The 24,998-nt window shown below is 39.9% G+C and overlaps 1 protein-coding gene across 9 annotated transcripts in view; it reads right to left on the bottom strand.

Moving 5' to 3' along the window:
• LOC310730398 (uncharacterized protein) overlaps window positions 1-24,998 on the bottom strand; it is a 34,362-nt gene that overhangs the window by 2,888 nt on the left and 6,476 nt on the right. For 4 of the 9 annotated variants that reach the window (XM_083549355.1, XM_083549356.1, XM_083549351.1 and 1 more), the window contains exons 3-25: window positions 23,016-23,177; window positions 20,158-20,343; window positions 19,409-19,526; window positions 19,218-19,331; window positions 18,976-19,141; window positions 18,737-18,899; window positions 18,468-18,656; window positions 18,195-18,369; window positions 16,502-16,641; window positions 15,982-16,289; window positions 11,591-11,748; window positions 9,272-9,499; window positions 8,804-9,139; window positions 7,868-8,242; window positions 7,053-7,223; window positions 4,804-4,961; window positions 4,576-4,716; window positions 4,336-4,483; window positions 3,991-4,109; window positions 1,561-1,686; window positions 1,182-1,371; window positions 1,025-1,099; window positions 744-905 (exon numbers count right to left, since the gene is read on the bottom strand). In XM_083549355.1, the coding sequence (XP_083405481.1) occupies window positions 744-905; window positions 1,025-1,099; window positions 1,182-1,371; window positions 1,561-1,686; window positions 3,991-4,109; window positions 4,336-4,483; window positions 4,576-4,716; window positions 4,804-4,961; window positions 7,053-7,223; window positions 7,868-8,242; window positions 8,804-9,139; window positions 9,272-9,499; window positions 11,591-11,748; window positions 15,982-16,289; window positions 16,502-16,641; window positions 18,195-18,369; window positions 18,468-18,656; window positions 18,737-18,899; window positions 18,976-19,141; window positions 19,218-19,331; window positions 19,409-19,526; window positions 20,158-20,343; window positions 23,016-23,177 (4,108 nt within the window). Of the gene's footprint in view, window positions 1-743; window positions 906-1,024; window positions 1,100-1,181; window positions 1,372-1,560; window positions 1,687-3,990; window positions 4,110-4,335; window positions 4,484-4,575; window positions 4,717-4,803; window positions 4,962-7,052; window positions 7,224-7,867; window positions 8,243-8,803; window positions 9,140-9,271; window positions 9,500-11,590; window positions 11,749-15,981; window positions 16,290-16,501; window positions 16,642-18,194; window positions 18,370-18,467; window positions 18,657-18,736; window positions 18,900-18,975; window positions 19,142-19,217; window positions 19,332-19,408; window positions 19,535-19,938; window positions 19,997-20,157; window positions 20,344-23,015; window positions 23,178-24,998 lie in introns of those variants that run through there. The other 5 variants (XM_083549354.1, XM_083549352.1, XM_083549359.1 and 2 more) reach the window with 5 other exon arrangements.

The following is a 24,998-nucleotide window of genomic DNA, read 5'->3' as shown; positions in this document are numbered from 1 at the left end:
AGGTTGGGTCCTACTACCCCCTAGTGCTGCATATATGCAATGACCTTTTATAGGTTCGGGTTATGATGTTTGTAAACCTACGCCATATTGCCAAATGTTTGCGGACACCTGGTCATAACTATGGTATGTGCTTTTTGAGCATCACATTCCACATTTAGTCCCGATTTGCTTTAATAATTCACTTCACTTTTTTGGGAAGATGTTTCACTACACTACTTCGGAGCGTGCTTGTGGAGATTTGAGGACATCCAGACACGAGGGTATTAGTAAAGTCATGTTGGGTGAGGAGGACTGGGGTGCAGTCAGTGTTTCAATTCATCTCAAAGATGTTCAGTAAGGTTAAGGTCAGATCTCTATAGCAGGAGATCTTTCACTCTAACCCATGCAAAATATATCTTCATGGGGTTTACATTGTGCACAGGTGCATTGTCATTCTGGAAGAGGTTTGGATCTCCTAGTTCAAGTAACTGGAAAATTTCATGCAACTGCATCCAAAGACACCATAAACTGTGTGCTTTCAGCTTTGCGATAACAGTTTGGGAAAGAACCACATGTCGCTGGGAATGTCAGGTGTCCTAATACTTTTGTCCTTATAGTGTATCTTTCGTTTCCAAGCTGTCATGTGCATTGGAAATGTTGTCTTTTTAAGATTTTGGGCATCTGATTGGGCAAAATTTAAGAAGGTTAGTGAACTACTGTCACTCATGATGGCAAAAGAGGTGCTGGTCAGAATATTACCTTACCCTGGATTTGAGCAGAGCTGACATCCTGTTCTGTGTGTGTAGGGGATGAACTGGAGAATACAGGCTTTGAGGCATTCAGCTCGCTCGCAGACAATGCCTTTTCTTGAACTTTCAGGGACTGAGCCGAAACTGCTGCACAGCAAGACTGATTGGCATCTGTGCCTCAGAAATTACATTAAATATCACAATGAGCAGTCGGAATACAACTCCATACAGCGTGACCGTCAGTAAAAAGTGTTCTGACCAGTTGAATTGACTCAGTCATGCTTTTTAATTAATACCTTTAGCTACAGGGACCGACACAGTCCAGGCTCTGGAGCTTGTATCCCTGTCCAATGCCTGCTTCATTGGCAGGTCTGCAAAAGAAAGTGTGTAGACAACTAAAGGAAGCAGGACATGCTAATTTCAACAAAATGAATGAGGGTATTGTTGTTGTACCAGTGCTCTGTTGGCTCTGGGCACCAAAAACGAGACTAGAAAGTTTGCCCTCCTCCAGCAGCTGAATGAGGCGCTCCAACCGAGGGAGGATTTTGTGCTGAGTCAGAACCATTGCTTTCAGAGGGTTTTTCCTGCCTCTGGGCTGCACCATACCATAATCCTTATACGAGAACGAGCCTGACAATATGGCCTATTGAGATGGGAGTAAAACAGGCTTATAGGATTTTAGTGTGTAACACAGCGCTATTCGTCAGCTCCAGTTTATCCATATAATATGTGGATGTGTGAAATCCTTTTAAAGTGCATTTTTCCTCGCCCGAGCTCTATATAAGTCCATACGCATGCTGTGTTTAACATGCTGGCTTTAGGTGTGCATTACCTCAGCAGTATCAGCACGGAGCTGGCTGAGATCGCAGGCCAAGCGTGCTGAAGAAAGAGCAACGTCCAGCTCGGTGTGTCTCTGCTTTAATTGCTCCCACAGCTCCTTCTGCCTTGTCTTCTCCTCCTATAACAGCAGAACATCATTCCACCAAGTTGTGTTGTGTTTGGTATTTTAGGGGGATTCCTTCAGAACTATTGTAGTATTCCCAGTAACCTCACTATTGGCCCAATAGTTTTCACATGAGATGAGCACATTTCTAATGACGTTAACAACAAATCATTGGTCAGGAAATGAGTAAGAAATAAATCAATACATTAACATTATCCTAACATATGATAGATGTTCACCTCAAGAATTTAAGTCTTGTGGGTAAACCTATGGACAGCATTTTATAGAAAAAAAAGTCGCTGTTGTTTCATTCAATGTTAATGAGCTCCAACCCAAACTTGATGAGGAGTTGAAAAGTTTTGAGAACACAAACATGTTAAATTTTATATCAAGCATTTTGACAAGCATCTTGATTTGCTTACAAGACTATACACATGGATTTCTATAAATCACACATGAACTTATATTATGTTTATATAAAAGAGACCCCAGAAACCCCCCAAAATCAGGAACCCCCAAAAAAACAGTTGCTGTAGCAGAAGTAAACAAGCACATGGGAGCACAGAAACTCTCAGGGGTGCATTTGTTTATTGCTCATTTTATGAACAATTTTGTTGTTAAGACCATTAAAATCTTAATACTTGGCTATTTTGGGCCATTTTAATTTGACCAGGAATATAGGTCACAATCACCTCATTTCCACCACTACTTATTTTTGCATTCATATTTTTCATATTCATATAGTTCATTCTGAAACATCAGAGAAGTAAACACTGATGCATGACTTAGCTGAAGGTTATCTGACCTCCTATATTCATATGCTCACACTAGTTCACAGTATCTACAGAGCCGGCATGTGGCCTATTTATATGTGTCTGCATTTAGCAGTGGTGGGTCCTAAGATGCAGCATTACTAATTTAATTCATTCATGAACTCATGAATCCATAATTTGCTCTGAATTGCTGAATTGCTTTCCCAACATTTTAGGAAAGTACAAGATGGCAAGTTCGTATAAACAGACCGTGATAGAGTTGGATGATGGATCAGAGCTCAAATTGCCTAAAAATGGAAACTCTTTCACGTGCACTTATGGAGCCTTGACCTAGACATGCACAACTACTGTAGATGCAGATCGTTCAATGCTTGAACCTTGCATGTGGACATCAGACACTGCTGCATATCCCTTTAGAAAAAGCTGTCATTTTCTGCATTGTTGCAGCAGGAATGAAAAGCTCACTAGGTTTGCCAAGAACTCATTTATGATGGCATAAAGAGGAATCATCAGCAGACATGGGACAAACAAATAAGCTGTTACCACAAGGCAGTGAAATGAAGTGTAGAATTCAGAGCAGCTTTGTACAGCTGCCTCACATACACACAGACCCTGACATACTCTCAGAAGCTGCTTTTCATTCTCTAGAAGTGAACGATGAGCCTGCTGACAATCTGCCATCTGAGCATCCTGATGATCAGGAGTGCAGATCAGCAGAAGCAAATGCTCTGCAGGCAGATATTAATGCTGCACTACTGAATCTAAAGCTGGATCTTCCACAGATGATTAAATGCCTAACCCATATCTTGGTATACTCGCTCAGGCGAGTGACTGGGCTATCTCATAAAGTATCGACTTTATTAAAGCGCCCTAATGCACATTCAAAAGTGCATTGATGCTGCAACAAGAGATAACACCAAGCATAAGAGCTGCAGTAGCAGATACACTACTAGAAACTCTAAGGTTGAGTACACAGACACTAAAGGTATGTCAGATATAAAAGAGCTGACACTGTTAGCGCTTGACAGTGCGGTGGATGTGCTGTTGAATTCTTGATTCTGTTTATATTATTGCTCATTCTAATCTCTTACTGTTACTATTGTAAGTGATTTAACAGAAGACTTTTCCAAAGCCACTTTCCAGGTTCTTGTTAACCTGAAAAGTATACTAAAATCAAAAGACAAGAAAAATGAGGCAACCATTATTTATACAGTAGTTGTTATTAGTGAGAACAGTAAATAAATGGAGCAGCTTCCTCACATATGCCTTATCTATGTACCAAGTTGATAGTATTACTACTATAATATGTAACAATGGGAATAAACTTTTTATTTTGTACTCTTTTGAGACACCCACAGACATTATCAATGTGAGAACAGATTACTGCCTTGAAAAAAAATGCCAAAATCTCTCTCAGATGCAGAATGTCTCTGAATTGCATATAAAATAATCATCCTGGCCCTATTGTTTAGGAGTTAGTGCATAGTGCATAGTGTATTAATATTTATGTACATAAAAGCACAAGAGATTGAACATTGAAACTGACCAGAGGCATGGACCGATCTTGCTCCAACTGCTGCCTTGCCATAAACACACTCACTCTATTCAACACTGCAGTCACTTCAGCGTTCCAATGGCTATGCTGTTTCCACTCTTCATCGTCACCTATGTAAACACACACACACACACACATACACACACACACACACACACACACACACACACACACACACACACACACACATACGCACACACACACACACACACACACACACACACACACACACACACACACACACACACACACACACACACACACACCTAATCTGTGGGATCCATTCATGTTTGTACACCCCCTATTAACCAAGCCTTCAACAAGTGTACATGTCACCTCCAGTAAAAGTGAGTAGGATGTGTCTAGGCAGCAGGAGTGAAAGCTCCGAGTTTACAGCATTCCTTCTCTGAGCCTCTTTATAGACTGCCTCCTGAAGCTCCGCTGCTGCCTCCTTTAATTGCTTCTCTGTGTCCGTCCACACAAGCTAACACACACCAACATGCACACGCACGATTAAGGCCTTTCCACTCACATTTGGAGCCATCTCTTGTCTATCAAGCCCGCTGTGAACCTCACATGATATGACTCTTCCTGTAGGGCCGTGTAAAGGCAGTCCCACAGAGCGCTGTCGAAATCCGCTACTAGCTGCTCCTCTTTAACTCTCTGCTGTCTCCAGAACTGGGCCCTCATGCTGCACTCCTTCTGCACGACCTCTGCCTGCACCAAACACACATATACTGTATGCACACTTTCAACACCCACAGGCTTTTAGAGATATTCAGATGTTTAACCATATTTGCTCACCAGTACATTATCCGGATTATCTCTTATGGTCAGACACTGGGACACAGTCACTGGGACTACAGTCCTCTTCCACACGTCTAGCCGAGCGCCTACCACCGGAGCCACAACCCCAGTCACAGGGTCTACAGTCTGTACACCAAAGCAGATAGGAACCAGGCCTGGACGCATTTGTGTTCATGATGAGAATGCAGGTCACATCATTCTATCTATAGACCTGAATGAGACACAGCACTCTGACATAAGCAGGCTTCATGGATGAAAAAACTTCAAAGGTGAATTCTAAGCCATTTGTCAACAATTTTCTCTCGTATTTAGTCCAATGTCCAATTCCCACCCATCAGGCATCACATGAAGCCAGCTGACCACATCATTTTGAACTGCTAATGCAATATAGGAAAGAATATCTGCCAACTTCTGCATGCATGAACTTGCTGTTGAATGTCAGATTTGGAAACATGTTCATGTGCAAATTCACTTTTACTGCAAACCATTGAAACAAAAGAATGATACAGGCAATTACTCTAGAAAAGATATTTTGTCTTTGCAACATTTCATCTGAGATAAATGGCTAACTGTTATTAGTGATGCTATTTAGCTAATTACATATTTAAAAAGCTTATCTTGCTTCATAGATTAGATTAGATTTTACTTTATTGTCATTGTGCAGAGTACAGGGCTAATGAAATGCAGTTAGCATCTAACCAAAAGTGCAAAGAGCAAATATAAATAAATAAATCTAATATATATATATATATATATATATATATATATATATATATATATATATATATATATATATATATATATATATATGTACATACGGTATATATATATGGCCTTAAGAAGAGAAATGTAGAAGGGCGGATGGTGAACACTTATTTTAAGAAGAAGGAGGATCAAAGGGTGACGTATAAGAGTGGAGGAAGGTGCACACAGGTGGACTATGTTCTATGCAGGAGATGCAACCAGAAGGAAATTGGAGACTGTAAGGTGTTGGCAGGGGACAGTGTAGCTAGACAGCATCGGATGGTGATCTGTAGGGTGATTTTGGAGGTGAAGAAAAAGAGGGGGAGATTGAGGACTAAAAGAAGAATAAGATGGTGGAAACTGAAGGAGGAAGACTGTAGTGTGAGATTCAGAGAAGAGGTTAGACAGGGGCTCAGTGGTGGTGAAGAGGTGCTGGATCATTGGGCAACTACTGCAGAAGTGATAAAGGAAACAGCTACAAAGGTACTTGGTGTGACATCTGGAAATAGAAAGAAAGACAAAGAGATGTGGTGGTGGAATGAGGAAGTGCAGGAGAGCATAAGGAGAAAGAGGTTGGCAAAACAGAAGTGGGATCGACAGAGTGATGAGAAACGTAGGCAGGAGTACAAGGAGATGCAGCAGCAGGTATAGATGGATGTGGCGAAAGCCAAGGAAAAGGCATATGAGAAGCTGTATTAGAAGTTGGACAGTAAGGAAGGGATTTATACCAATTGGCCAGGCAGAGGGACCGAGCTGGGAAGGATGTGCTGCAAGTTAGAGCAATAAAGGACGGAGATGGAAATGTGTTGACTAATGAGGAGAGTGTGTTGAGAAGATGGAAGGAGTATTTTGATCAGCTGATGAACAAGGAAAATGAGAGAAAGAGGAGGTTGGATCGTGTGGAGATGGCGAAGCAGGAAGTGGATAGGATTAGTAAGGAGGAAGTGAGAGCAGCTATTAAGAGAATAATGAGTGGAAAGTCGGTTGGACCAGATGATATAAGAGATGTTTAGTAAAGGTGGCAGTGGAGATTTTAACCAGGTTGTTTAATAAGATGGAAGATTGGAAGGTGAGAGGATGCCTGAGGAATGGAGAAGGAGTGTGCTGGTACCGATCTTTAAGGACAAGGGAGATGTGCTGAAGTGCCGTAACTGCAGGGGAATAAAGTTGATCAGTCACATCATGAGGTTATGGGAAAGAGTAGTGGAAGCCAGGCTGAGAGAAGAGGTGACCATCTGTGAGCAACAGTATGGTTTCATGCCGAGAAAGAGCACCACAGATGCCTTATTTGCTTTGAGAATGTTGATGGAGAAGTATAGAAAAGGTCAGAAGGAGTTGCATTGTGTGTTTGTGGATTTAGAGAAAGCATACGACCGGGTGCTGAGAGAGGAGTTGTGGTTTTGTATGAGGACGTCAGGTGTGTCAGAGAAGTATGTGAGAGTGGTGCAAGAAGAAGAAAACGACAGGGTTGTACTATGAGAAATGTGTAAACTATGGCTGACCCTTGCCATCTGCATCTTCCATTGTTCCAGCAAGAGGCACCATACACCCTGACATCCAATCCAGCTCTTCTCCGAGAACAGGAACTGATAAGCCTGAACCACCAGGGTCTGGATATTCCATTCCTGGTAGAGCCGGCAGGGATAAGTCACCGGTGGGGGGACTGATCTTACCTACGAGAGTCATTGATAACGCTGGTTAGAGGAAAACAAATTAAGTCAGTAACAGAATGTAAATCTTACCTGCTAGGAAAAAAATTTAAATTAGCAAAAATGCAACCAACATTAGCATGTTATATATAAAATCGCAAGCTTTACCAGTTGCTGCTTGCTGATTAGCAATTCAATTAATTTTATTTTGTATAGAGCTTTCAGCAATGATCATTGTCCCAAAGCAGCTTTACAGAGATAAAGCAGTAATACACAAATATATATGTTTGTTCCTTATAATTGTACGTTTATATTATTGATTTATAATGTTAAATAGCATGAAAAAACTCTGGAAATGGATAAGACCTAACTAGTGAGTGTCAGGCTTGTGAAATGCCTAGATCTAGAGCTCATAAGGGAACACAGTGGCTAGCTAGATCAAATTTCTGTCTATTTGAATAAACGTTAGGTGATTATTTTTATAACTGTCAGAATAGCAAAATAAAGATTAATACTGAAGTTTTAAATAACTAAGCTAAACATTAACTTTGTCTTGCAGTATATTTAGAGTAAGTAATTGTCCTTTGCTACCATTAGGCTTAAAATTGAATTAATGTGCATATTTTAGGTGCTTTTCCACATCTTAGCACATGAGTGCACACACTCACCTAGACAGCCCCCATCTTCAGCCACCCACCAGGCCCACTCCTGTTGAGCCTCCAGACAGCTTATTATCTGAAGCATGCAGTGCTGACTGTTCCTCCATGCTTGTTCCAATTCTGATGCAGCTATCTTCACTCTGCTAATCTCATTGTGAAGCTCCATACTCCCAGATTTACATTCATCACAGTAGGTCCGTATCAGCTCCACCACCCGCACCCGTGCACCAAGAGTTTGGCTATCTACTAGAGCCTGGAAACCCCCTGCATGTGGTACCACTTTTCCGCCCCGGATGCTCCCTCCACCAACACGCACCAGCCTGCCACTCAGGGGCTCAATGAAGGATTCACCCAGGAGAAGACCTCCTACTGGAAGCACTGTACCTGCAAAACAGATTTAAATGTCAGGTACCCCATCAACCTGAAACACAAACATCCAAATATGTAATGAACTGCACTTTTTAAAAGGATGCTAGTCTTTTACAGCCTTGGGGCATTATCAAAATGCTTATTCATCTTATATTATGTAAAATCTTATGTTATGTGAAAAAAAATTTTTTATAGTAGAGAGATGTTTTTTATAATGCAGTGATCTGGAAAAACTGTTTATTGTCTTTGGATTAGAATAATAAGGTAATGACTTTGTGGTAATCATGGTTATTAGATTTATAGGTCCAAGCATCAAAGTCAACTAAGACATGTGTTATGTCTGTTACAAAACTTTAAAATGTTCATAAAATAGATTGATACTTATGGGGTCGGTGGAATTTATTTTACAGTTAAAGATATTCCTGAATATAAAATGTTGTCCTTGAAACTACTGCAATTATTACTGTTCTCTTGCAGGCAGTTGTTTCTCAAGAAAAATGTTACCTGATACTTATAATTGCAATTGTAATTTATTCTTTAAAGAAATTATAAGGAACTATTCACACATGGACTGACCTGTTTGTGAGTCCAAGCTAACACCTGTGGTGAGCACCACATTGCCTGTACGAGGATCCAACATTGGGCAACCGATCTGAATTGGCCGCCAGAGTCGTGTCACAGGGCACTTATGAACACCACCGACCGGGTACATCATTCCTGTTTGGGGGTGAATGGTGACTGCCAGGATTGGGACAAGTATGCCAGTTTCATAGTCACCCATGGATCCCCCAAACACAAGCTTCTGGCCTGTCTGGAGGCTTCTCAATTTGGATGGTCCTAGCAGCTCTGAATGATGAGTTAAAGGGTAGGGAATAAAGGGAAACACTGGAGACTCCCATTTTCCAACCGGACCTGTAACAAATGATCCAATCAATGGCTTGCCCTGAAAACTGCTGTACTATATAAAATGCAATCATCAAGACTTAATTGTAGTATGCTAAATATTGAATAAATATAAGCAAGATAGCAGAAGCCTTAACTCACCCACATAAGCATCGGCTGTGTAGACAAGGGTGGAGCTGGAGGGGTCAAAGCCTACATTCCCAGCCACAGGGAGTACCCGGCCAGTCTGAGGATGCAGGAAAAAATCAGACGGCACAGGCATGCTGTGGCCACTAGCTAGGAGCATGTGAGCATTCGGGACTGGATGGATGAGGCCTGTGCAGGGGTCCACGCGGACTGTATCGCAAGCCCGGACAGATCCATCAGGTGCTGTATTGGTTGAATTTTATACCAGATGTTACTATTTACCATACAATAATTTTTAGTCAAAACTTTAGATGATTTTCTACATGCACAGTACTGAGGTTTTTCTCATACATTTAACTACTACTAGGTGAAGTAGTTCATTTGCCAGATCCTACACAAATCATGGCAAGTATGTAGGACTGCAGTCTGGAGAATAAATGACAGACTCTAAGCAGAGATTAAATGCTTCGGACAATCATAGAGGGTTAAGGGTATGCAATTGGGGTATTGGTGAACTGAAAGTATAGCTCTGGTATAGCTCTTGATTGTTAGTCACAAATGCCATCAACCAATCTGTCTTACAAAACTTGAAGCCTCATTTTATGAGGTTAACATTGATGCATCTGCCAGATGTATGCAGGCAGTGCAGCTGTGGCTGCAGTGAAAGGAGACGTGTTGAATTGTGTTCATTGGGTTTCTTTCTTTAGTAATGGCATTCATTCTCACTGCATGATATACCTGTAAAATATTGATGGATATCAATTAACACAATGTAGGGACAGGAAAAGTACATACATTGCAGAAATGATTGTGCTCAAGCCTGTCGAATCTCAACGTCATCAGTGATTGACTGAAAAACTAATCTGATCTTTAGATAATAAAATAACAGCTTGTTGAAATTTGTGACTGATCAATGCAACATATGATTGATAGACATGGGCAGTTACTTAAATGGCTAATGGAAAAAAAGAAAAAGACTCCACACACTTTATAATGTTAGAGCTATAGCTGCATACAGTTCTTTTAAGACGTTTTCATCCCCTTGTGATTATTTCCCATTTTTCTCTAATGTAGCAGCTTATGAAACATAGCGAAAGTCATTTTTTCCTGCTCCTTTTAAAGTTAAAAAGAAATAAAGTATTTAGATCCCTATATGAAAATGAGAAATAAATTAAAAAAAATCTTTCAATGCTATGTGTTCACCCTCTCATTCTATTTTCTGGAAAGTACTGATTTGACCTTCTATGACCTTTGTACATTTGTGTTGTTTTCTTTCATTCCTTAGTGCCCATTATCTCCAACACTGAATTAAGAATGTCAGTGAGCAACATTTTTCAGTTTATGCCACAGATTTTCAATTGGGCTTTGATTTGCCATTTGCAAAAGTTTATTTTCAAGTTTTTTCCTATGTAGATTTTACCCTGTGCTTTGTCCCATTGTTCTTTTGAAATGTGTCATTTTGCCCTACATGCAGATGTGGGGCTGAATGGAACAAGTTCTGCTGAACAATGTGCTTCATTCATTTTGATTGTGATGGCAACAAGCTTTCCACTTCTGCATAGCGTTACCAAAACTTTGGTTTAAGAACAAATGGCTCGAACCACAATAATTTTTCCCCTAGAAGCACTTTTTTTCTAAAATGGCCATTGAATTCTTCTGGCCACTTTCCCATAGATGCCAAAATCATTAAAGAGCTGATATAGTTGAGGTTTCCATGGATTTTCCTGTTTCAACAAGCTCTATAAATTAAGCTGGACCACTGGACACTTCTATGAAGAATTCTGTGAGACTATTGCCTTCCTTGCCTCAGCACTCAGTTTGACCTGAGCATTTTTATGTCTGATTTGTGCCCTATTTTTTTTCCACTTTGTTATAATGGACTCTGCAGTTGTCCTAGAAAGGTTCAAAGCTTAGCTGATCTTTTTATAACCTTGTCTAACTTATTTCCTCCTAACAACTTACTGTGAAATCTTCTCAGCAGACTCTTTGTCATCATGACAGCAGGACTGATCTAATCTGGCCTTTTAGCTGTAAGAATGGCTAAATTCAGAGGCCAGATATATATATAATTTGTTTATTTATTGTACAACCGTGTATTTGAATTGCAGGTGAATTTTAAATTGACAGATATATGCTGTTTGTCATACTGGTGTGTGCGTTAGATTTAAAATAAACACAGGTGTATGCTCGTGAAGCAATACAGCAAAAAGAGCATATAAAACTAACTCTTTTAGGTCAATAATCTGGGGGGTGAGGAGGCATGTAATCATAGCTTCCTATGTAGGGCATGGACCTTGGACATATCCTGTGTGTTGGAAAAGTGCAATAACTCACCAATAATGTCATCCCTGGTGAGAACCGATCCAGAAGTGGGACACAATAGGCGTGCTCCAGTCGCCTGTTTGAGCACGACCCAGCAACCCTGCCTTTGAGCCTCCTCCGAGACCAGCTCAGTCATCTCCTCAGCCAGCACATTCACTCGGTCCATAACACTGCAAAGCACAATATGAGTATTAATTCAATCGCAATGGCAGGAAACACAGATTAAAAATAATGAAAAGAAGAATTCTATATGATTAATTCAATAATTCTTGACTTTGGGATTATAAAGCTTTTCTTTTGAAAAAAAAAAAATATGTTGATTTAATAAATGTCTAGTTTATGTCTAGACATTAATGTCTTATAATAGCGTCTTGATTTGTGCATGCTTTGAAATAAAACAATTTGGATAAGATATCCATTAAACAAAAACAAAAAATGAAATAAAGGCAAAAACAGAATCTTTTAGATAGGGTCATGGTGTGTACAGGATAATGCTTTTGATGAAATCCCATTTCTTCTTCCTATTTAGGCTGCTCCCATTACAGGTCGCCACAGCGGATCATCCATCTCCATACTCCTCTGTCCTTTACATCTGCCTCTTTCAAACCAACTACCTGCATGTCTTCCCTCACCACATCCATAAACCTGCTTTTGGGCCTTCTTCTTTTCCTTCCTCCTGGTGGCTCCATCCTCAGCATTCTCCTACCGATATACCCCATGTCCCTCCCCTGCACATGTCCAAACCATCTCAATCATGCCTCCCTTACTTTGTCTCCAAAACGTCCTTCATGCACTGTCCCTCTAATAAACTCGTTTCTAATCCTGTCCATTGTTGTCACTCCCAACGAAAACCTCTTCTCCCTGCAACCACACCACTCCACTGCCCCCCCTCTCATTCACACACATGTACTCTGTCTTACTCCTACTGACTTTCATTCCCCTTCTCTGCAGCGTGCACCTCCAGCTCTCCAGGCTCTTCTCAAAATTCTTCTGTTTCCCCCTTTCTTTCCTAATAGTCATGCCAAAGTGAACCCAACAGATCAATATCAAGGTTGGTATGGAATGGAAAAATCCATCACACTCAATTTTAAAGGGAGCAAAGGTGCTTTAATACAACTTTAGTCCCTGTTTTACAGGCAATCTTCAGTCTATTAAAACATTTAAGAAAAAGGGATTAATTCCTCTTCATGCTTTAAAGAGAAGACGCTTATTCAGACCTTTGGCAGCCCAGGAGAAAAGAGTGTACTCGTGTCTGTGCGCACTTAAGTTCAAAGTTCCTTCTTATAGCCAAGCAAAAAAGCAAAAGCTATACTTCCCACTGATAATGAAAAGCGATATAATCAAGCATGCATGACCCATCATTTTCTGAAATGAAATGACTTTTTGTAGTTCACTGTTCAGGATATTTAATTCTGCTTAACACACGGTTCATTGGATTGCCAATGAACATTTATCAGCACTGTTACAGCTATCTCAACAAACTGTATCTGAAAGAGAGATGGTGGGTTTTTAATACTGCAATAGACAGGCCATACAAAGATTCCATTTGTTAAAAAAAAAATCTGCCAAAAGATATCTAAAGGAATTTCTTTGAATGATACTACATATTGCAGTATTGTAAGTGTAATGCAAGTGCAATGTCAATTGAGTCAATTGAACTAAACTCAAGACAGAGAAATGCCATTCCCCCTTTATTTTGCTCTTGTGTGGTCTTAAGAAGAAAACCTAAAATCCAGTACTTGATTAATTCAAGAATTCATGACTTTCAGGTAAAAGGCTATTTTTATATAAAAAAGTAAACAATTAAATGGATAAATGGCCTTTTTATTGCTACTGTATAAATGGCAAAATATATATTTAGAAAATACATTTTTATTGATTTATTATTGAGGTATTTATAATAAATGAGGGTTACTGATGGTCAAAACTTATATTGCATGATGTAAAATGTAAATGGGAAGTCATAGCTCCAGTGGTTAAAGCGCTGGGTTATTAATCGGAAGGTCAGGGGTTCAAACCCCGGTATCGCTACGCTGCCACTCTTGGGCCCTTGAGCAAGGCCCTTAACCCTCTGTGCTCCACGGGCGCCGTATCATGGCTGACCCTGGGCTCTAACACCAGCTTCTAAACAAGCTGGCATATGTGAAATTTCACTGTGCTGTAATGTATATGTGACAAATAAAGGCCATTCTATTCTTCTATATATAATACTTTTATATTTTTATATAAAACTTTTTGGACATAAAATATAAACTGAATGCAAAAAATATAAGTAGGCATCTGTTAGATGTAGTTGTGTTGTGTAAGTGATCAAATTTATGATTTATCGAGAAATCTTCTGAAATCGAAATTCAGAAAATATGGCATTCAGTTTTTTCAAGTGCATGTTAATGGTTACGCTTTAGTTAAAGTGCAGTTTAGTTTAAGGTTTGTACTAAAAAAAATAAGAATAGATCTATCATACCCTAAATATAATCATGATTTACATAAAACCTGTAATGTAAAGATAAATTAGTTTAATAATAAAATACCCACTTGAGAGTATGAGCCAATAACTAAGAGGATCAATTGAAGCTAAATTAAATTTTTTTTATCTGCTTTAAGTGCTTTTGAACAAACATTTCAAACTCTTATGCATGTTTTTATTCAAGAAAACTTCAAGCCATCCATTTGCACACTTTGATGGATTGCTTTGTTAAATACATCGATAATTGCTTGATAGATTGTTTCACAATTCACAGCAAGACATCATTCAACCAGCTGACTAAACTAACTGGCAGGCTAATAAAAACCTATTTTATCACCTCCATGTGGCCAATCAGCCTGCTCAGGCCTGATAGCTAAAAGACAAATTAAAATGAAAACATAAGTGGCTTGTGTTGGTAATATTTCAAGAACGTTTACAATCTGGGAAAGCCAGGAATCCAGATAGCACAGAAAAACTTTCTTATACTATAAGTGCTTCTATGTTTGTGTTTTTATTTTTTTATATATATATATATATATATATATATATATATATATATATATATATATATATATATATATATATATATATATATATATATATATATATAAAACATCTCAATAATGTAACCAATAATATATATAGGTATATATATATATATACCTATATATATATATATATATATATATATATATATATATATATATATATATATATATATATATATAAAACATCTCAATAATGTAACCTTCAAATCAATCAGCTTCAAATCAAACTTAAATAGATTAAAAACACTTATTGAAAAGTCTTATTAAAAAACACAACCCTGTTGTTACTTATTATTGTTATAAATTAAATAAAACTTGGGAAAAATCTGATTAATTAAAGAAATACCGCTGAAATACAATGGAGGCACGTTATATAAAAGAAGGACTGGTTAGGCTCTGAATATGGAAACAGTAATCTGATGCACTACAAAGACTCAGCTGGCATTGGGCACATACTGCATTTACGAAACTAATCTATAAGAGTAGTATAAGAGTTGTTTGACCAATCAACATGAAAGCTGGTGTATAAGTTGTTTACACATTAGTGCACAAAAAGCTGAGACACTTAAAACAATACCATATCTCTCACAAATCTTTATTTCAGGTTACGTCAAATCATTTCTTTTAACTCGCTTATTTTGTACGAACTCTACTTTTTTGTCATTTTTCTCCAGATTCTGGCCTTTTCAGGTGGTAAGACTTTATAATATTTGAATGGTAAATCTATGTGGTCTAGTGGTTAGGATGCGGCGCTCTCACCGCTGCAGCCCGGGTTCGTGCCCTGGTCAGGAAACCAACCCCAGCCATTTGGGTTGCCCAGGCCTTAGTGCCCTTCCCAAGCCCGGATAAATGGGGAGGGTTGCGTTAGGAAGGGCATCCAGCAAAAAACATGTGCCAAATCAAAACATGTGGATGATCCGCTGTGGTGACCCCTAATGGGAGAAGCCGGAAGAAAGTTTTGAAATCTATGAGTCAAAATGGCTTCCAAGTGTAAGAAATTCTATTTATTTTGCTGTTTTGTCCTCATTTTGCTGTTTCAGATCTTTTTACATTTGCATTTAAGGGATTTGGCAGGCATTCTTATAAAGAGTGATTTATAACTATCTCTTTTGTATAAATAAGGAGTTCAGTGTTACGGGTCTGGTTGAAGGTACCAACAATGGCCGATTTGAATGTAATTATTTTTTTGGTTTGTAAGTGTCAATGAAATAAAAACAAGGTGAGCCTTGCATTTACAGATGATTAACATACTGTATAGATGAATGTATGATCTTTACCAGCATTACTAAAGCCTTGGTTTGGTTTAGCCTGTGTAAATATATATACACCATGCACTGTATTAAATACTGTGAGAATATTGTCAACGCATGTGCATGCAAAAAACATACCATTGTTGTATGTGTTTGTTCCAGAGAGAAGCCTGGTTGTCAGAAAACATCTTCATCAACCAAAAGCATTCTCTGAGTAGTGCTGAGAAAGCCTTGTGCATGGATTGCTGGGACTGTGACTCATTCCGCAAGGTCTGAAGTTGGCTGTCCAGCAGTTGGGAAACCTGAGTGCCCAGAGCTTTTCTGCGTGCTATCTCTTGCTCCACTTGCTTCTGCAAGCACTCCAGCTTGCTTCCAACCACCACTGCCCCCCAGCCAGGTTGAAGCCCCTGCACCTTTTCCAGCACCCCTTGATAAAGCTGCTTCACCTAAAGACATAGATATTTTTCCTTATTTATTGTGCAGCTTTCTCCAGGGATTAAGTAATTGAGTAGGTGATTAGCCCACTCCACCCACCCACTTTAGTCAACACCAAAAAGAGAGAATGTTTTTATGATCTAATTGTTAATTTAAAATGTGTTCATTTTAGGTTAGTTTAGGATCAAGTCCATGTAAACTGAGGAAAATATTGAAAATGTACCTCTTCCTTGAGCTGCCCAAGCCGGGTTGTGACAGACACACTGTGCTTCAGCAAGATGTCATAGAATGTACCGGAACTGAAAGCTTCCAGGTTTACCTGCTCCTCGTAGTCCCAGAACTCATCTGAAGTTTCAGCCATAGCTGTAATATGAGCAGTATATACTGACTATTCAAACATTATTACATTATAACATTATGACAGGTGAAGTGAATAACACCGATTATCTCTTCATCATGGAACCTGTTAGTGGGAAGCATATAATAGACACAAGTGAACATTTTGTTATTGTTTGGCCAAATGTATGGATTTGATTGAGTATGACAAAAGCCAAATTGTGATGGCTAGACATCTGGGTCAGAGCATCTCCAAATCTGCAGCTTATGTGGGCTGTTCCCTGTCTGCAGTGGTCAGTATCTATCAAAAGTGGTCCAAAGAAGGAACAGTTGTAAACCAGAGACAGGGTCATGGCCAGCCAAGGCTCATTGATGCACATGGGGAGGATAGGCTGGCCTGTGTGGTCCGATCCAACAGACCAGCTACTGTAGCTAAAATTGCTGAAGAAGTTAATGTGAATAATGTTTGATGAGTCAAAACTGTTTGGGAGCAAAAGGGGAACCAACACAATATTAGGCAGGTGGTTATAATGTTATGCCTGATCAGTGGCAATAAAGTTATGCGTGATCAGTGTAAAAGCAGTGACATCCATAGATCGAACCTCACTATGCAGCTAATACAATCTTCCAGAACAATATTTTACAAATCCTGCCATACTTAAGTCCTCATCTCTTTACAGCAGTGGTTCCCAACATTTTTTGCGCCATGGACCGGTTTAATGTCATACAATATTTTGACGGACCGGCCTTTAAGGTGTGGCGGATAAATACAACAAAATAGAATGATACGACCGGCATAAAAACTGGTATTTTCTAAATATAAAAATAAACGTGAATCCACTGTGTTCTTTTTTGTTCCTTTTGCTAGCTTGGGGGTTTCAATTTAGCGGTAATGTATTATGTGTTAGCGGCTGGAGCAGCCCCTTTAGGAAGGTAGCGTAAGACATGTGGCCAAGGCAAGGATCTTGACATGCATCAAGAGTGAGTCATAGACAGATGTGGCGAAGAGAATCCGGTAATTTTCCAAAATAAAACATAGTTCAGAATCAGATAATAAATAAAACGGAAATGATGATATATATGTATTCTTTCTGTGTGTCCCGGTGAATGGGAACCACTGCTTTACAGCATATGTGGTTTAGGTATTTAATTAAACATTGTGCAGTGAACTCAATTAAATGTAGAATGAAAGGGTCACTCAAACAGCCAGATTAGGTATCAGTGTTATGGGATATGATCATTCCCTAGTTAGAAACTTTCTAATTTTTGTATTAACACCTTGATAAAGGTAAAGAATGATAATGATGTTGAATGCAAAAACCAGCTGTTTACATTGTGATTTATTTGTAAATACTGCAAGAGTGATTGCCAATTCTGTGTGCTACTTCTTACATCACACAGCATACTGTATGTTGTTTTGCAAGGGCACATGAGACGCAATAGTTCAAATTACTGCCAGTTTTCACCATAGACTGTTGTGCAATATGGCACCATGGACAACTTCCAGCCTTTTTTCAATGATAGTTTGATAGTTTGAAACAGTTGTACAAAAGGAATGCTTACATGCAGTAAACTTTTACCTCTGAGTACTGGGTCCTCAGTCATTCCTAGCTGTAGGCTTCGGTGTGTCTTTTTCAGTGCTATGACCCTGGAACCTTTCGATGAATAGTCATCCATGTTGTACTTGAGCTGTAGCTCCCTATACCTGGCCTGAGAATGCTGCTTCTCTGGCCAACCGTACTCCCTGAACAAGATCTGTGTGAAAAAAATGCAAAGTCAACATTTCCTAAACATTTTTACTCAGTAACCCATGGTTATAATATTGGCACTTATATTATTAGCACAAGACTGACCAGTACTACAAGACACATGCAGAGCACAACTGTAGCTCCAGCCAAGAGTCCTCCAATCACCCACCAATCAGGTCTCAGCAGGAGCTGGCGTTGAAGGGCTATCCCCATTCGAATCATGTGATGTGGATCAGCAGGAAAAAACGGTCCGATGTCATAGCAATCTCCTCCAGCAGGCAAAACCTTTACATACTACAGAAAGACTTTTACATTGGCATCTTAGCAAATAAAAAAATTCTGGATGCATGTAATGATTCAAATGGGGACAATACCATATGCTTGTGTTGATTGCTACTCAGCTTAAGAACATACACACCAGGCTCACTGAAGCTAACAGAAAAGAGGAAGTTTGTTGATCGTGCCATAGCTAGCTCCTGCTTTAATATTCTAAACACTCCCCAGTCGAAAGCAGCATTTGTGTTGAACAAGTTATCTCTGTAAACAACAAGACATACATTTTAGTTCAAGTCACGGAGGGAGTAATTGTCTAAAGAAAAGCTTTCTTACTCACATGTCATACTGTGGATAGTGGTGCCTGGTCACAGAGAATAAAATAATATCCTCCAGATGCAAGCATGCTATTGGGTTCATCACTTGAGTAGCGTCCCTATTCCTGGCTTTTCTTGGAGCGGAACCCATTGACCAAAATGATTCTGTATCCATGTATGTATGGTTTCCTTGTAAGAGAATTGAGTTTGAAACTACCTGTCATAGTCAGTATACAAGGCAGTCTACCTTTTAGTATCACCTTACCCATGCTCTGTCTGTTGAAGATCTCAGCTAAGCTGTTGGTCACTTGACCAACTTCCAAGACCAGCATCCGTACGTCTGCTGGGATAGTGTTGACGAACCCGTAGAAACCACTTTCTGTAGCAAGGCAATTTAGCATTACAGAACTGGTTGCAAATTCTTTAAACACCCTGCCTTTGGCTGTGGTTACTCACCTCTTGTCTGTATTGTGTACACAGGCCTGGAGAACCCGTGATGTCGCTCACACCTCAGCCTTCCTCTGGACTCCCAATGTTTGAGGACAGATAAAAGTGCACTTCCTGATGCACTTACCTAAGTCACTCAAAGATATAGAGATCAAAGTTAAACTGTTGGCTTGTTTGCTTAAACAAGATCAACATGGCCCATAGGGCCATACACCACACAATGTCAAAGATACTGTTTGACACTGAACTGTTGGTAAAACTTGTTTTTTTAGAAGATCTTTGAAAACTTGTCAGACATATATATTTCTGGACACAAAAAAGTAATGCAAGCAGGATGATTTTACATTCACAAATTTTACAGAAAAGAACTCAAGATAGCAAGCCAAACCAAGACCATAGTTATAAAACTTAAAAAATTGTAAACACCATTTCATAGTTGAAGTATTAAAAAAGAGTGTAGTAACAGCCTTAGTTATTGCATGGTCAGAGACTTTTTTATATTTTGGGAAATAAATCGAACAGAAATATTTAATAATTACCATGAGCAAGGATTAGAACAAAATGTCCCGGGCACAACTCTATTTAAGAATTCTGAACCTAAAATGTAGATAAAACACCATGCTGACAATGCTTTATGTATTCGTTTGTCCATAGACATAGGGATCACACAGTATTTAAACCCCTATTTAAGGGGGATTGAGCCCTCTAAGAAATAAAACTAAAAAGTAGAATCATTGGGTTAGGATAGCATGTTGTACCTGTCTGTCTGTCTCAGTGTAAAGAAGCTGAAGTGCAGCAGAACTGCATAGCAACTGCAACACAGGTGTTCTTTGATCTCCACACCATCCTGAGCACTCACTTCTTCCTGAATCACTCAGACTTTTGCAGGCACACAGACCCAAAGAGGCATCATAGCCTTCATACAGCTGTGGAGATGCACACACCTGGGGAAGTGTAGATAAAGAAGGTGACAAAGCAGTGCACTAGACTTATATCACATAATTGTTTCGGCTCACATTCATTGTCAACTCATTGCAGGTTATGTCAAACTTCCTAGTGTATATGTGACAAGATTCATGGAAAAAAGTGTAATGTTTTCCTAATGGTTCATTGACTCTCAGGTCAGGTATGTTCAGAACAGAAGTTTGTAGGTGGTAGAAAAAAATCAATAGGAACACATTTCCACCTTATTCTCAAGCAATGATGATCTTACTAAAAGTATAGGCCTTTCTATTAATATATGTTACTCTGTATTTAGTTTTCTTCTGAAGCCATTGCTTTCTTTGCTTCAGTAGTAATTGAAAATTCTGTAATAAATATTAGTAAAGGTTGGCAAACAAATATTTAAATCAACAGAATAATATACAGTACAGCCATGCTGTGAATTATCATTCATTCAATCCAGTTCGGTTTTAGTATAAGATCAAGCACTTCTTATGTGGTAACGTCTCTAGGTTACATTTGTAACCCTGGTTCCCCAAGGGACCAAGATGCTGCATCAACAATGCTTTGGGAATGCCTCTGCATGACCACACTTTGAACCACGTGTGTAATCTGCCCAATGGAAGGGCATGACGTCACCGGTGGGGTGATGTAGCGACCAGGAAGCTATATAAGCATATGCGGTGGACACAGCGCTAGCTTTGGGGAGGGAAGGAAGCTCTCACAGGGATGCAGGAAGTGTAGCACCGAGACACAGAGTCTCATTCCCTTGTGGAACCAGAGTTAAATATGTAAACTAGAGACATTCCCCTTCATGAACTCAAGCTGCATCAACAACTCTTTGGGAACGAGAGTACAATACCACCAGACTGACAAATCCCTGCCTAGTGTGGATGGGCACAGCTGGGTCAAAAGACTGAGGGGCCGGGAGTGGCATTAACATCAGAAAAGATATCAGTGGCAGAAAAGCAGTCTTGACTGCAAGAAACCTCAAGGGCACCTTGTGCAAGGGGTCAAAGGGAGGCTCGGACAGGGCCTCCAGAACCACGTCCAGATCCCACAAAAGCACTCCAGGTCGTACCAGAGGCTGAGGCCTCTGGGTACCATGGAGGAAACATGTCACTAACAGGTTTTTCCCGTGATCGCTCAGCAAGACATGCCGCAATAGCAGATACATATACTTGTAGAGTGGAGGGAGACAACTATTTGGCGAACTGTTCTTGAAGGAATTCTAGCACTGGACCAAAAGAGCAGTTAACTGAATCTAACTGATGTTTCTGACACCATATAGTGAACAGGTGGCATTTCGTGGTATACCAGCCCCTCTGGACTAGAGACTGGTCTCTACCACCTCCGCTGAGAGACCAGACGCTAAAGGCTGTGCCCCCTCAGGGACCTCCACAACTCCAGTCAGGGGTGAAATAAAGTGCCCCCTGCCTGAGAGAGAAGATGCCATCTGAGAGGAATCTCCCAGGGAGGGGGCACTCTATTTCACCCCCAGCCGGAGTTGTGAGAGTCTGAGAGGAATCTCCTAGGGAGGTTGTTTGAGAAGGGCAGTCTTGGCCAGTTCAAGAGGAGCTGGTTAAGTACGGGAAAACCAGAGGGGACAGTGCGTGGTCTCTCAAGTCACAAACAGGTCCACGGAGCCTTGGCCCTTGCCTCAAACCATCTGCTCCCTGGTTTAGGTGCCCTGAGATGTATACTGCCCTCACAGAGAGAAGTTTCCCTTGGGCCCACAGGAAGATCCCTTGACATGTGGAAGGTTCCTTCCACATGTCTAAGGCCTGTAAGGCTCGCCGCGTGACCTTGATCAAACCCTCTGGTTCCGAGCCTCCCCAAAGGCATCCAGGAGAAAAGCTCTGTCACTAAGATCAGAGATTGTCAACAACCAGCGACAGCCACCAGGGCTGCCTAAGATTGGCCAATAGCCCTAGTGGTCTCCTTAGGGACCCAAAGAGACAGGTCTGTGGCACGACCCAACTATAGGATGTCGTCTTTCTTAAGCTATACTCTCTCGTCCAGCTCCTTAAGCAGGTCAGCACGGTATGCCTGCAAGACTGCAGTATACGATTTGCCCACCAAAGCTGAGGAGGTCTGAAGGGGTTTGGTAGGCATCACCAGGGCCTTAAGGTATGATGCAGCGCCGGGAAGAGACCAAGCATGCTCCGCCCCCCAAACAAGGGACTCACAGACAGTGTGTATTCTCCCCGTGATAAAGCGGAGGCAAGGAGAAACGTAAAGACTGAAGGATTTTTCTTATTTTACCATCTTACCTTCTTTGGCTATCCCAAAGCGTTGTTGATGCAGCTCAAGTTCCTGAAGGGAAACAGTATTTTCACAGCCTGGTGCAAAATATGAAGGGAAATAAATAAATATTCCCATAACAATTGAGCAATGGAAGAAGATCGAATTCACCTGGTTGAACAAAAATATAGTAGTAGTGTAGTGAATATGTAGTGAATGTTATGGTTACGGCCATGGAGGAAACACATGATGTTGTGTTACAATACCATCACAGCCATTTATATTTGTTAATAAAGTATGTGAAATAATAACTGTGGTTTGAGTTATAGGATAATCTCCTATGAACCAATTCATAACATATGGCAACAGTTTTCAAGGGGTTGTTGGTGATAAGATGATGTGGCTGTACAAAGTTGCTTCTTTTACCAACCTCATAAGAACAAAAGTCTTTCCACTGCCTGTGATCCAGACACTTGCCATATTGGTTCCGTGCTTGTCCATGTTTGCAGATCTCATATATCTTTAGCTCACAGGCATCCCCTCTTTGTGTAGAGTGGTACCCCAAAGCACAGTGGCACTGCCCATCACTGGCCTGCATAAAGAAAACATAGATCATATAATGAAAACCTCATCCCATTGTTTGTCTGACAGCAAATTCTTCATGAGCTTGTTTTTCTGGTGGTTGAGAAAGGTTGAGAAGAGAAAGGTGTAACCTAACCACTTCTAGGATGAAACATGAGCAGCTGTTTTAGATAAAGTCTGCAGATTATATTACTGGATACTGTTGATCTGTTACATTTATACAGTAGTTCACAAACGTGGGTACACCACTCACATTTTAGCAACCATTTTAGTATATCTTTTTAATGCAAAATACTATTGAACTGAAACTTGGATATATTTTAGAGAAGTCAATGTGCAGCTTGTATAGCAGTACAGATTTACTGTCTTCTAAAAATAACTTAACATACAGCCATTATTGTCTAGATGACTGGTAACAAAAGTGAGTACACTTAAAGTGATTACAGTTGTCATTTAACCACAGTTGTATGTCATTTAACCAAAAGCCACATGTCTTATTCATCATGTTCATGTTTTTGTCTGCTTGACAGGACCATACAAATTTGTGTATCTTGTATTAGAGCATTTAAAATGTCATGCTTTGAGTACAATATTCTCATACTGACCGTATGCCAAACACTACAACGAGTGGTTTGCATGGCCGTGATCTCAGAAGGAAGGTTCTTCTAAAGCTGGCTCAAAAGAAAGCCTGCAAACAGTTTGATGAAATAAAACCTGTCCAAGAGCATGAATTACTGGAACCATGTACTGTGGTCTGATGAGAATAAGATTAGCTCAGATGGTGTCCAGCATGTGTGGTGAGGCCCTGATGAGAAGTACCAGGGAAATTGTGTCTTGCCAGCATGGTGGTGGTAGCATCATGGTCTGGGGCTGCATGAGTTCTGCTGGTCCTGGGGAGCTGCAGTTCATTGAGGGAAACATGGATTCCAACATGTACTGTGACATTCTGAAACAGAACATGATGCCTTCCCTACATATAAGCAACCCCAAACACGCGACCAAAATGACAACTGCCTTGCTGTGGAAGCTGAAAGTGAAAGTGATTGAGTGGCTAAGTATATCTCCAGACCTGAACCCTATAAATCACCTGTGGGGTATCTTCAAGCGGAAGGTGGCGAAGCATCCAGCATCCAGCAGCTTATGATGTCATTATGGAGAAGTCAAAGAGGATCCCAGCAACAACCTGTGCAGCACTGGTGAATTCCATGCCCAGGAGGATTAAGGCAGTGCTAAATAGCAATGGTCCTCACACAGAATATTTACACTTTGGACACAGTTTTTACATGTTTAATTAGGGTGTACTCCCTTTTGTTGCCAGTCAATAATGGCTGTATGCTGTTGAGTTATTTTTAGAGGACAGTAAATGTATAGAGCCTTACAAACTGCATATATATATATATATATATATATATATATATATATATATATATATATATATATATATATATATATATATATATATATGCAGTTATATATACATATATATATATAATAAATATACAGTTAGGAAAATAAGTATTTCAACACCCTGCTATTTTGCAAGTTCTCCCAATTAGAAATCATGGAGTGGTCTGAAATTGTCATCGTAGGTGCATGTCCACTGTGAGAGACATAATCTAAAAAAAAATCACAATGTATGAGTTTTTAACTATTTATTTGTATGATACAGCTGCAAATAAGTATTTAAACACCTGAGAATGTCAATGTTAATATTTGCTACAGTAGCCTTTGTTTGCAATTACAGAGGTCAAACGTTTCCTGTAGATTTTCACCAGGTTTGCAAACACTGCAGGAGGGATTTTGGCCCACTCCTCCACACAGATCTTCTCTA

Source organism: Silurus aristotelis, assembly GCF_946808225.1.
Source record: "Silurus aristotelis genome assembly, chromosome: 8".
Taxonomy (NCBI): Eukaryota; Metazoa; Chordata; class Actinopteri; order Siluriformes; family Siluridae; genus Silurus; species Silurus aristotelis.
This window is presented reverse-complemented; position numbering and strand designations above follow the sequence as displayed.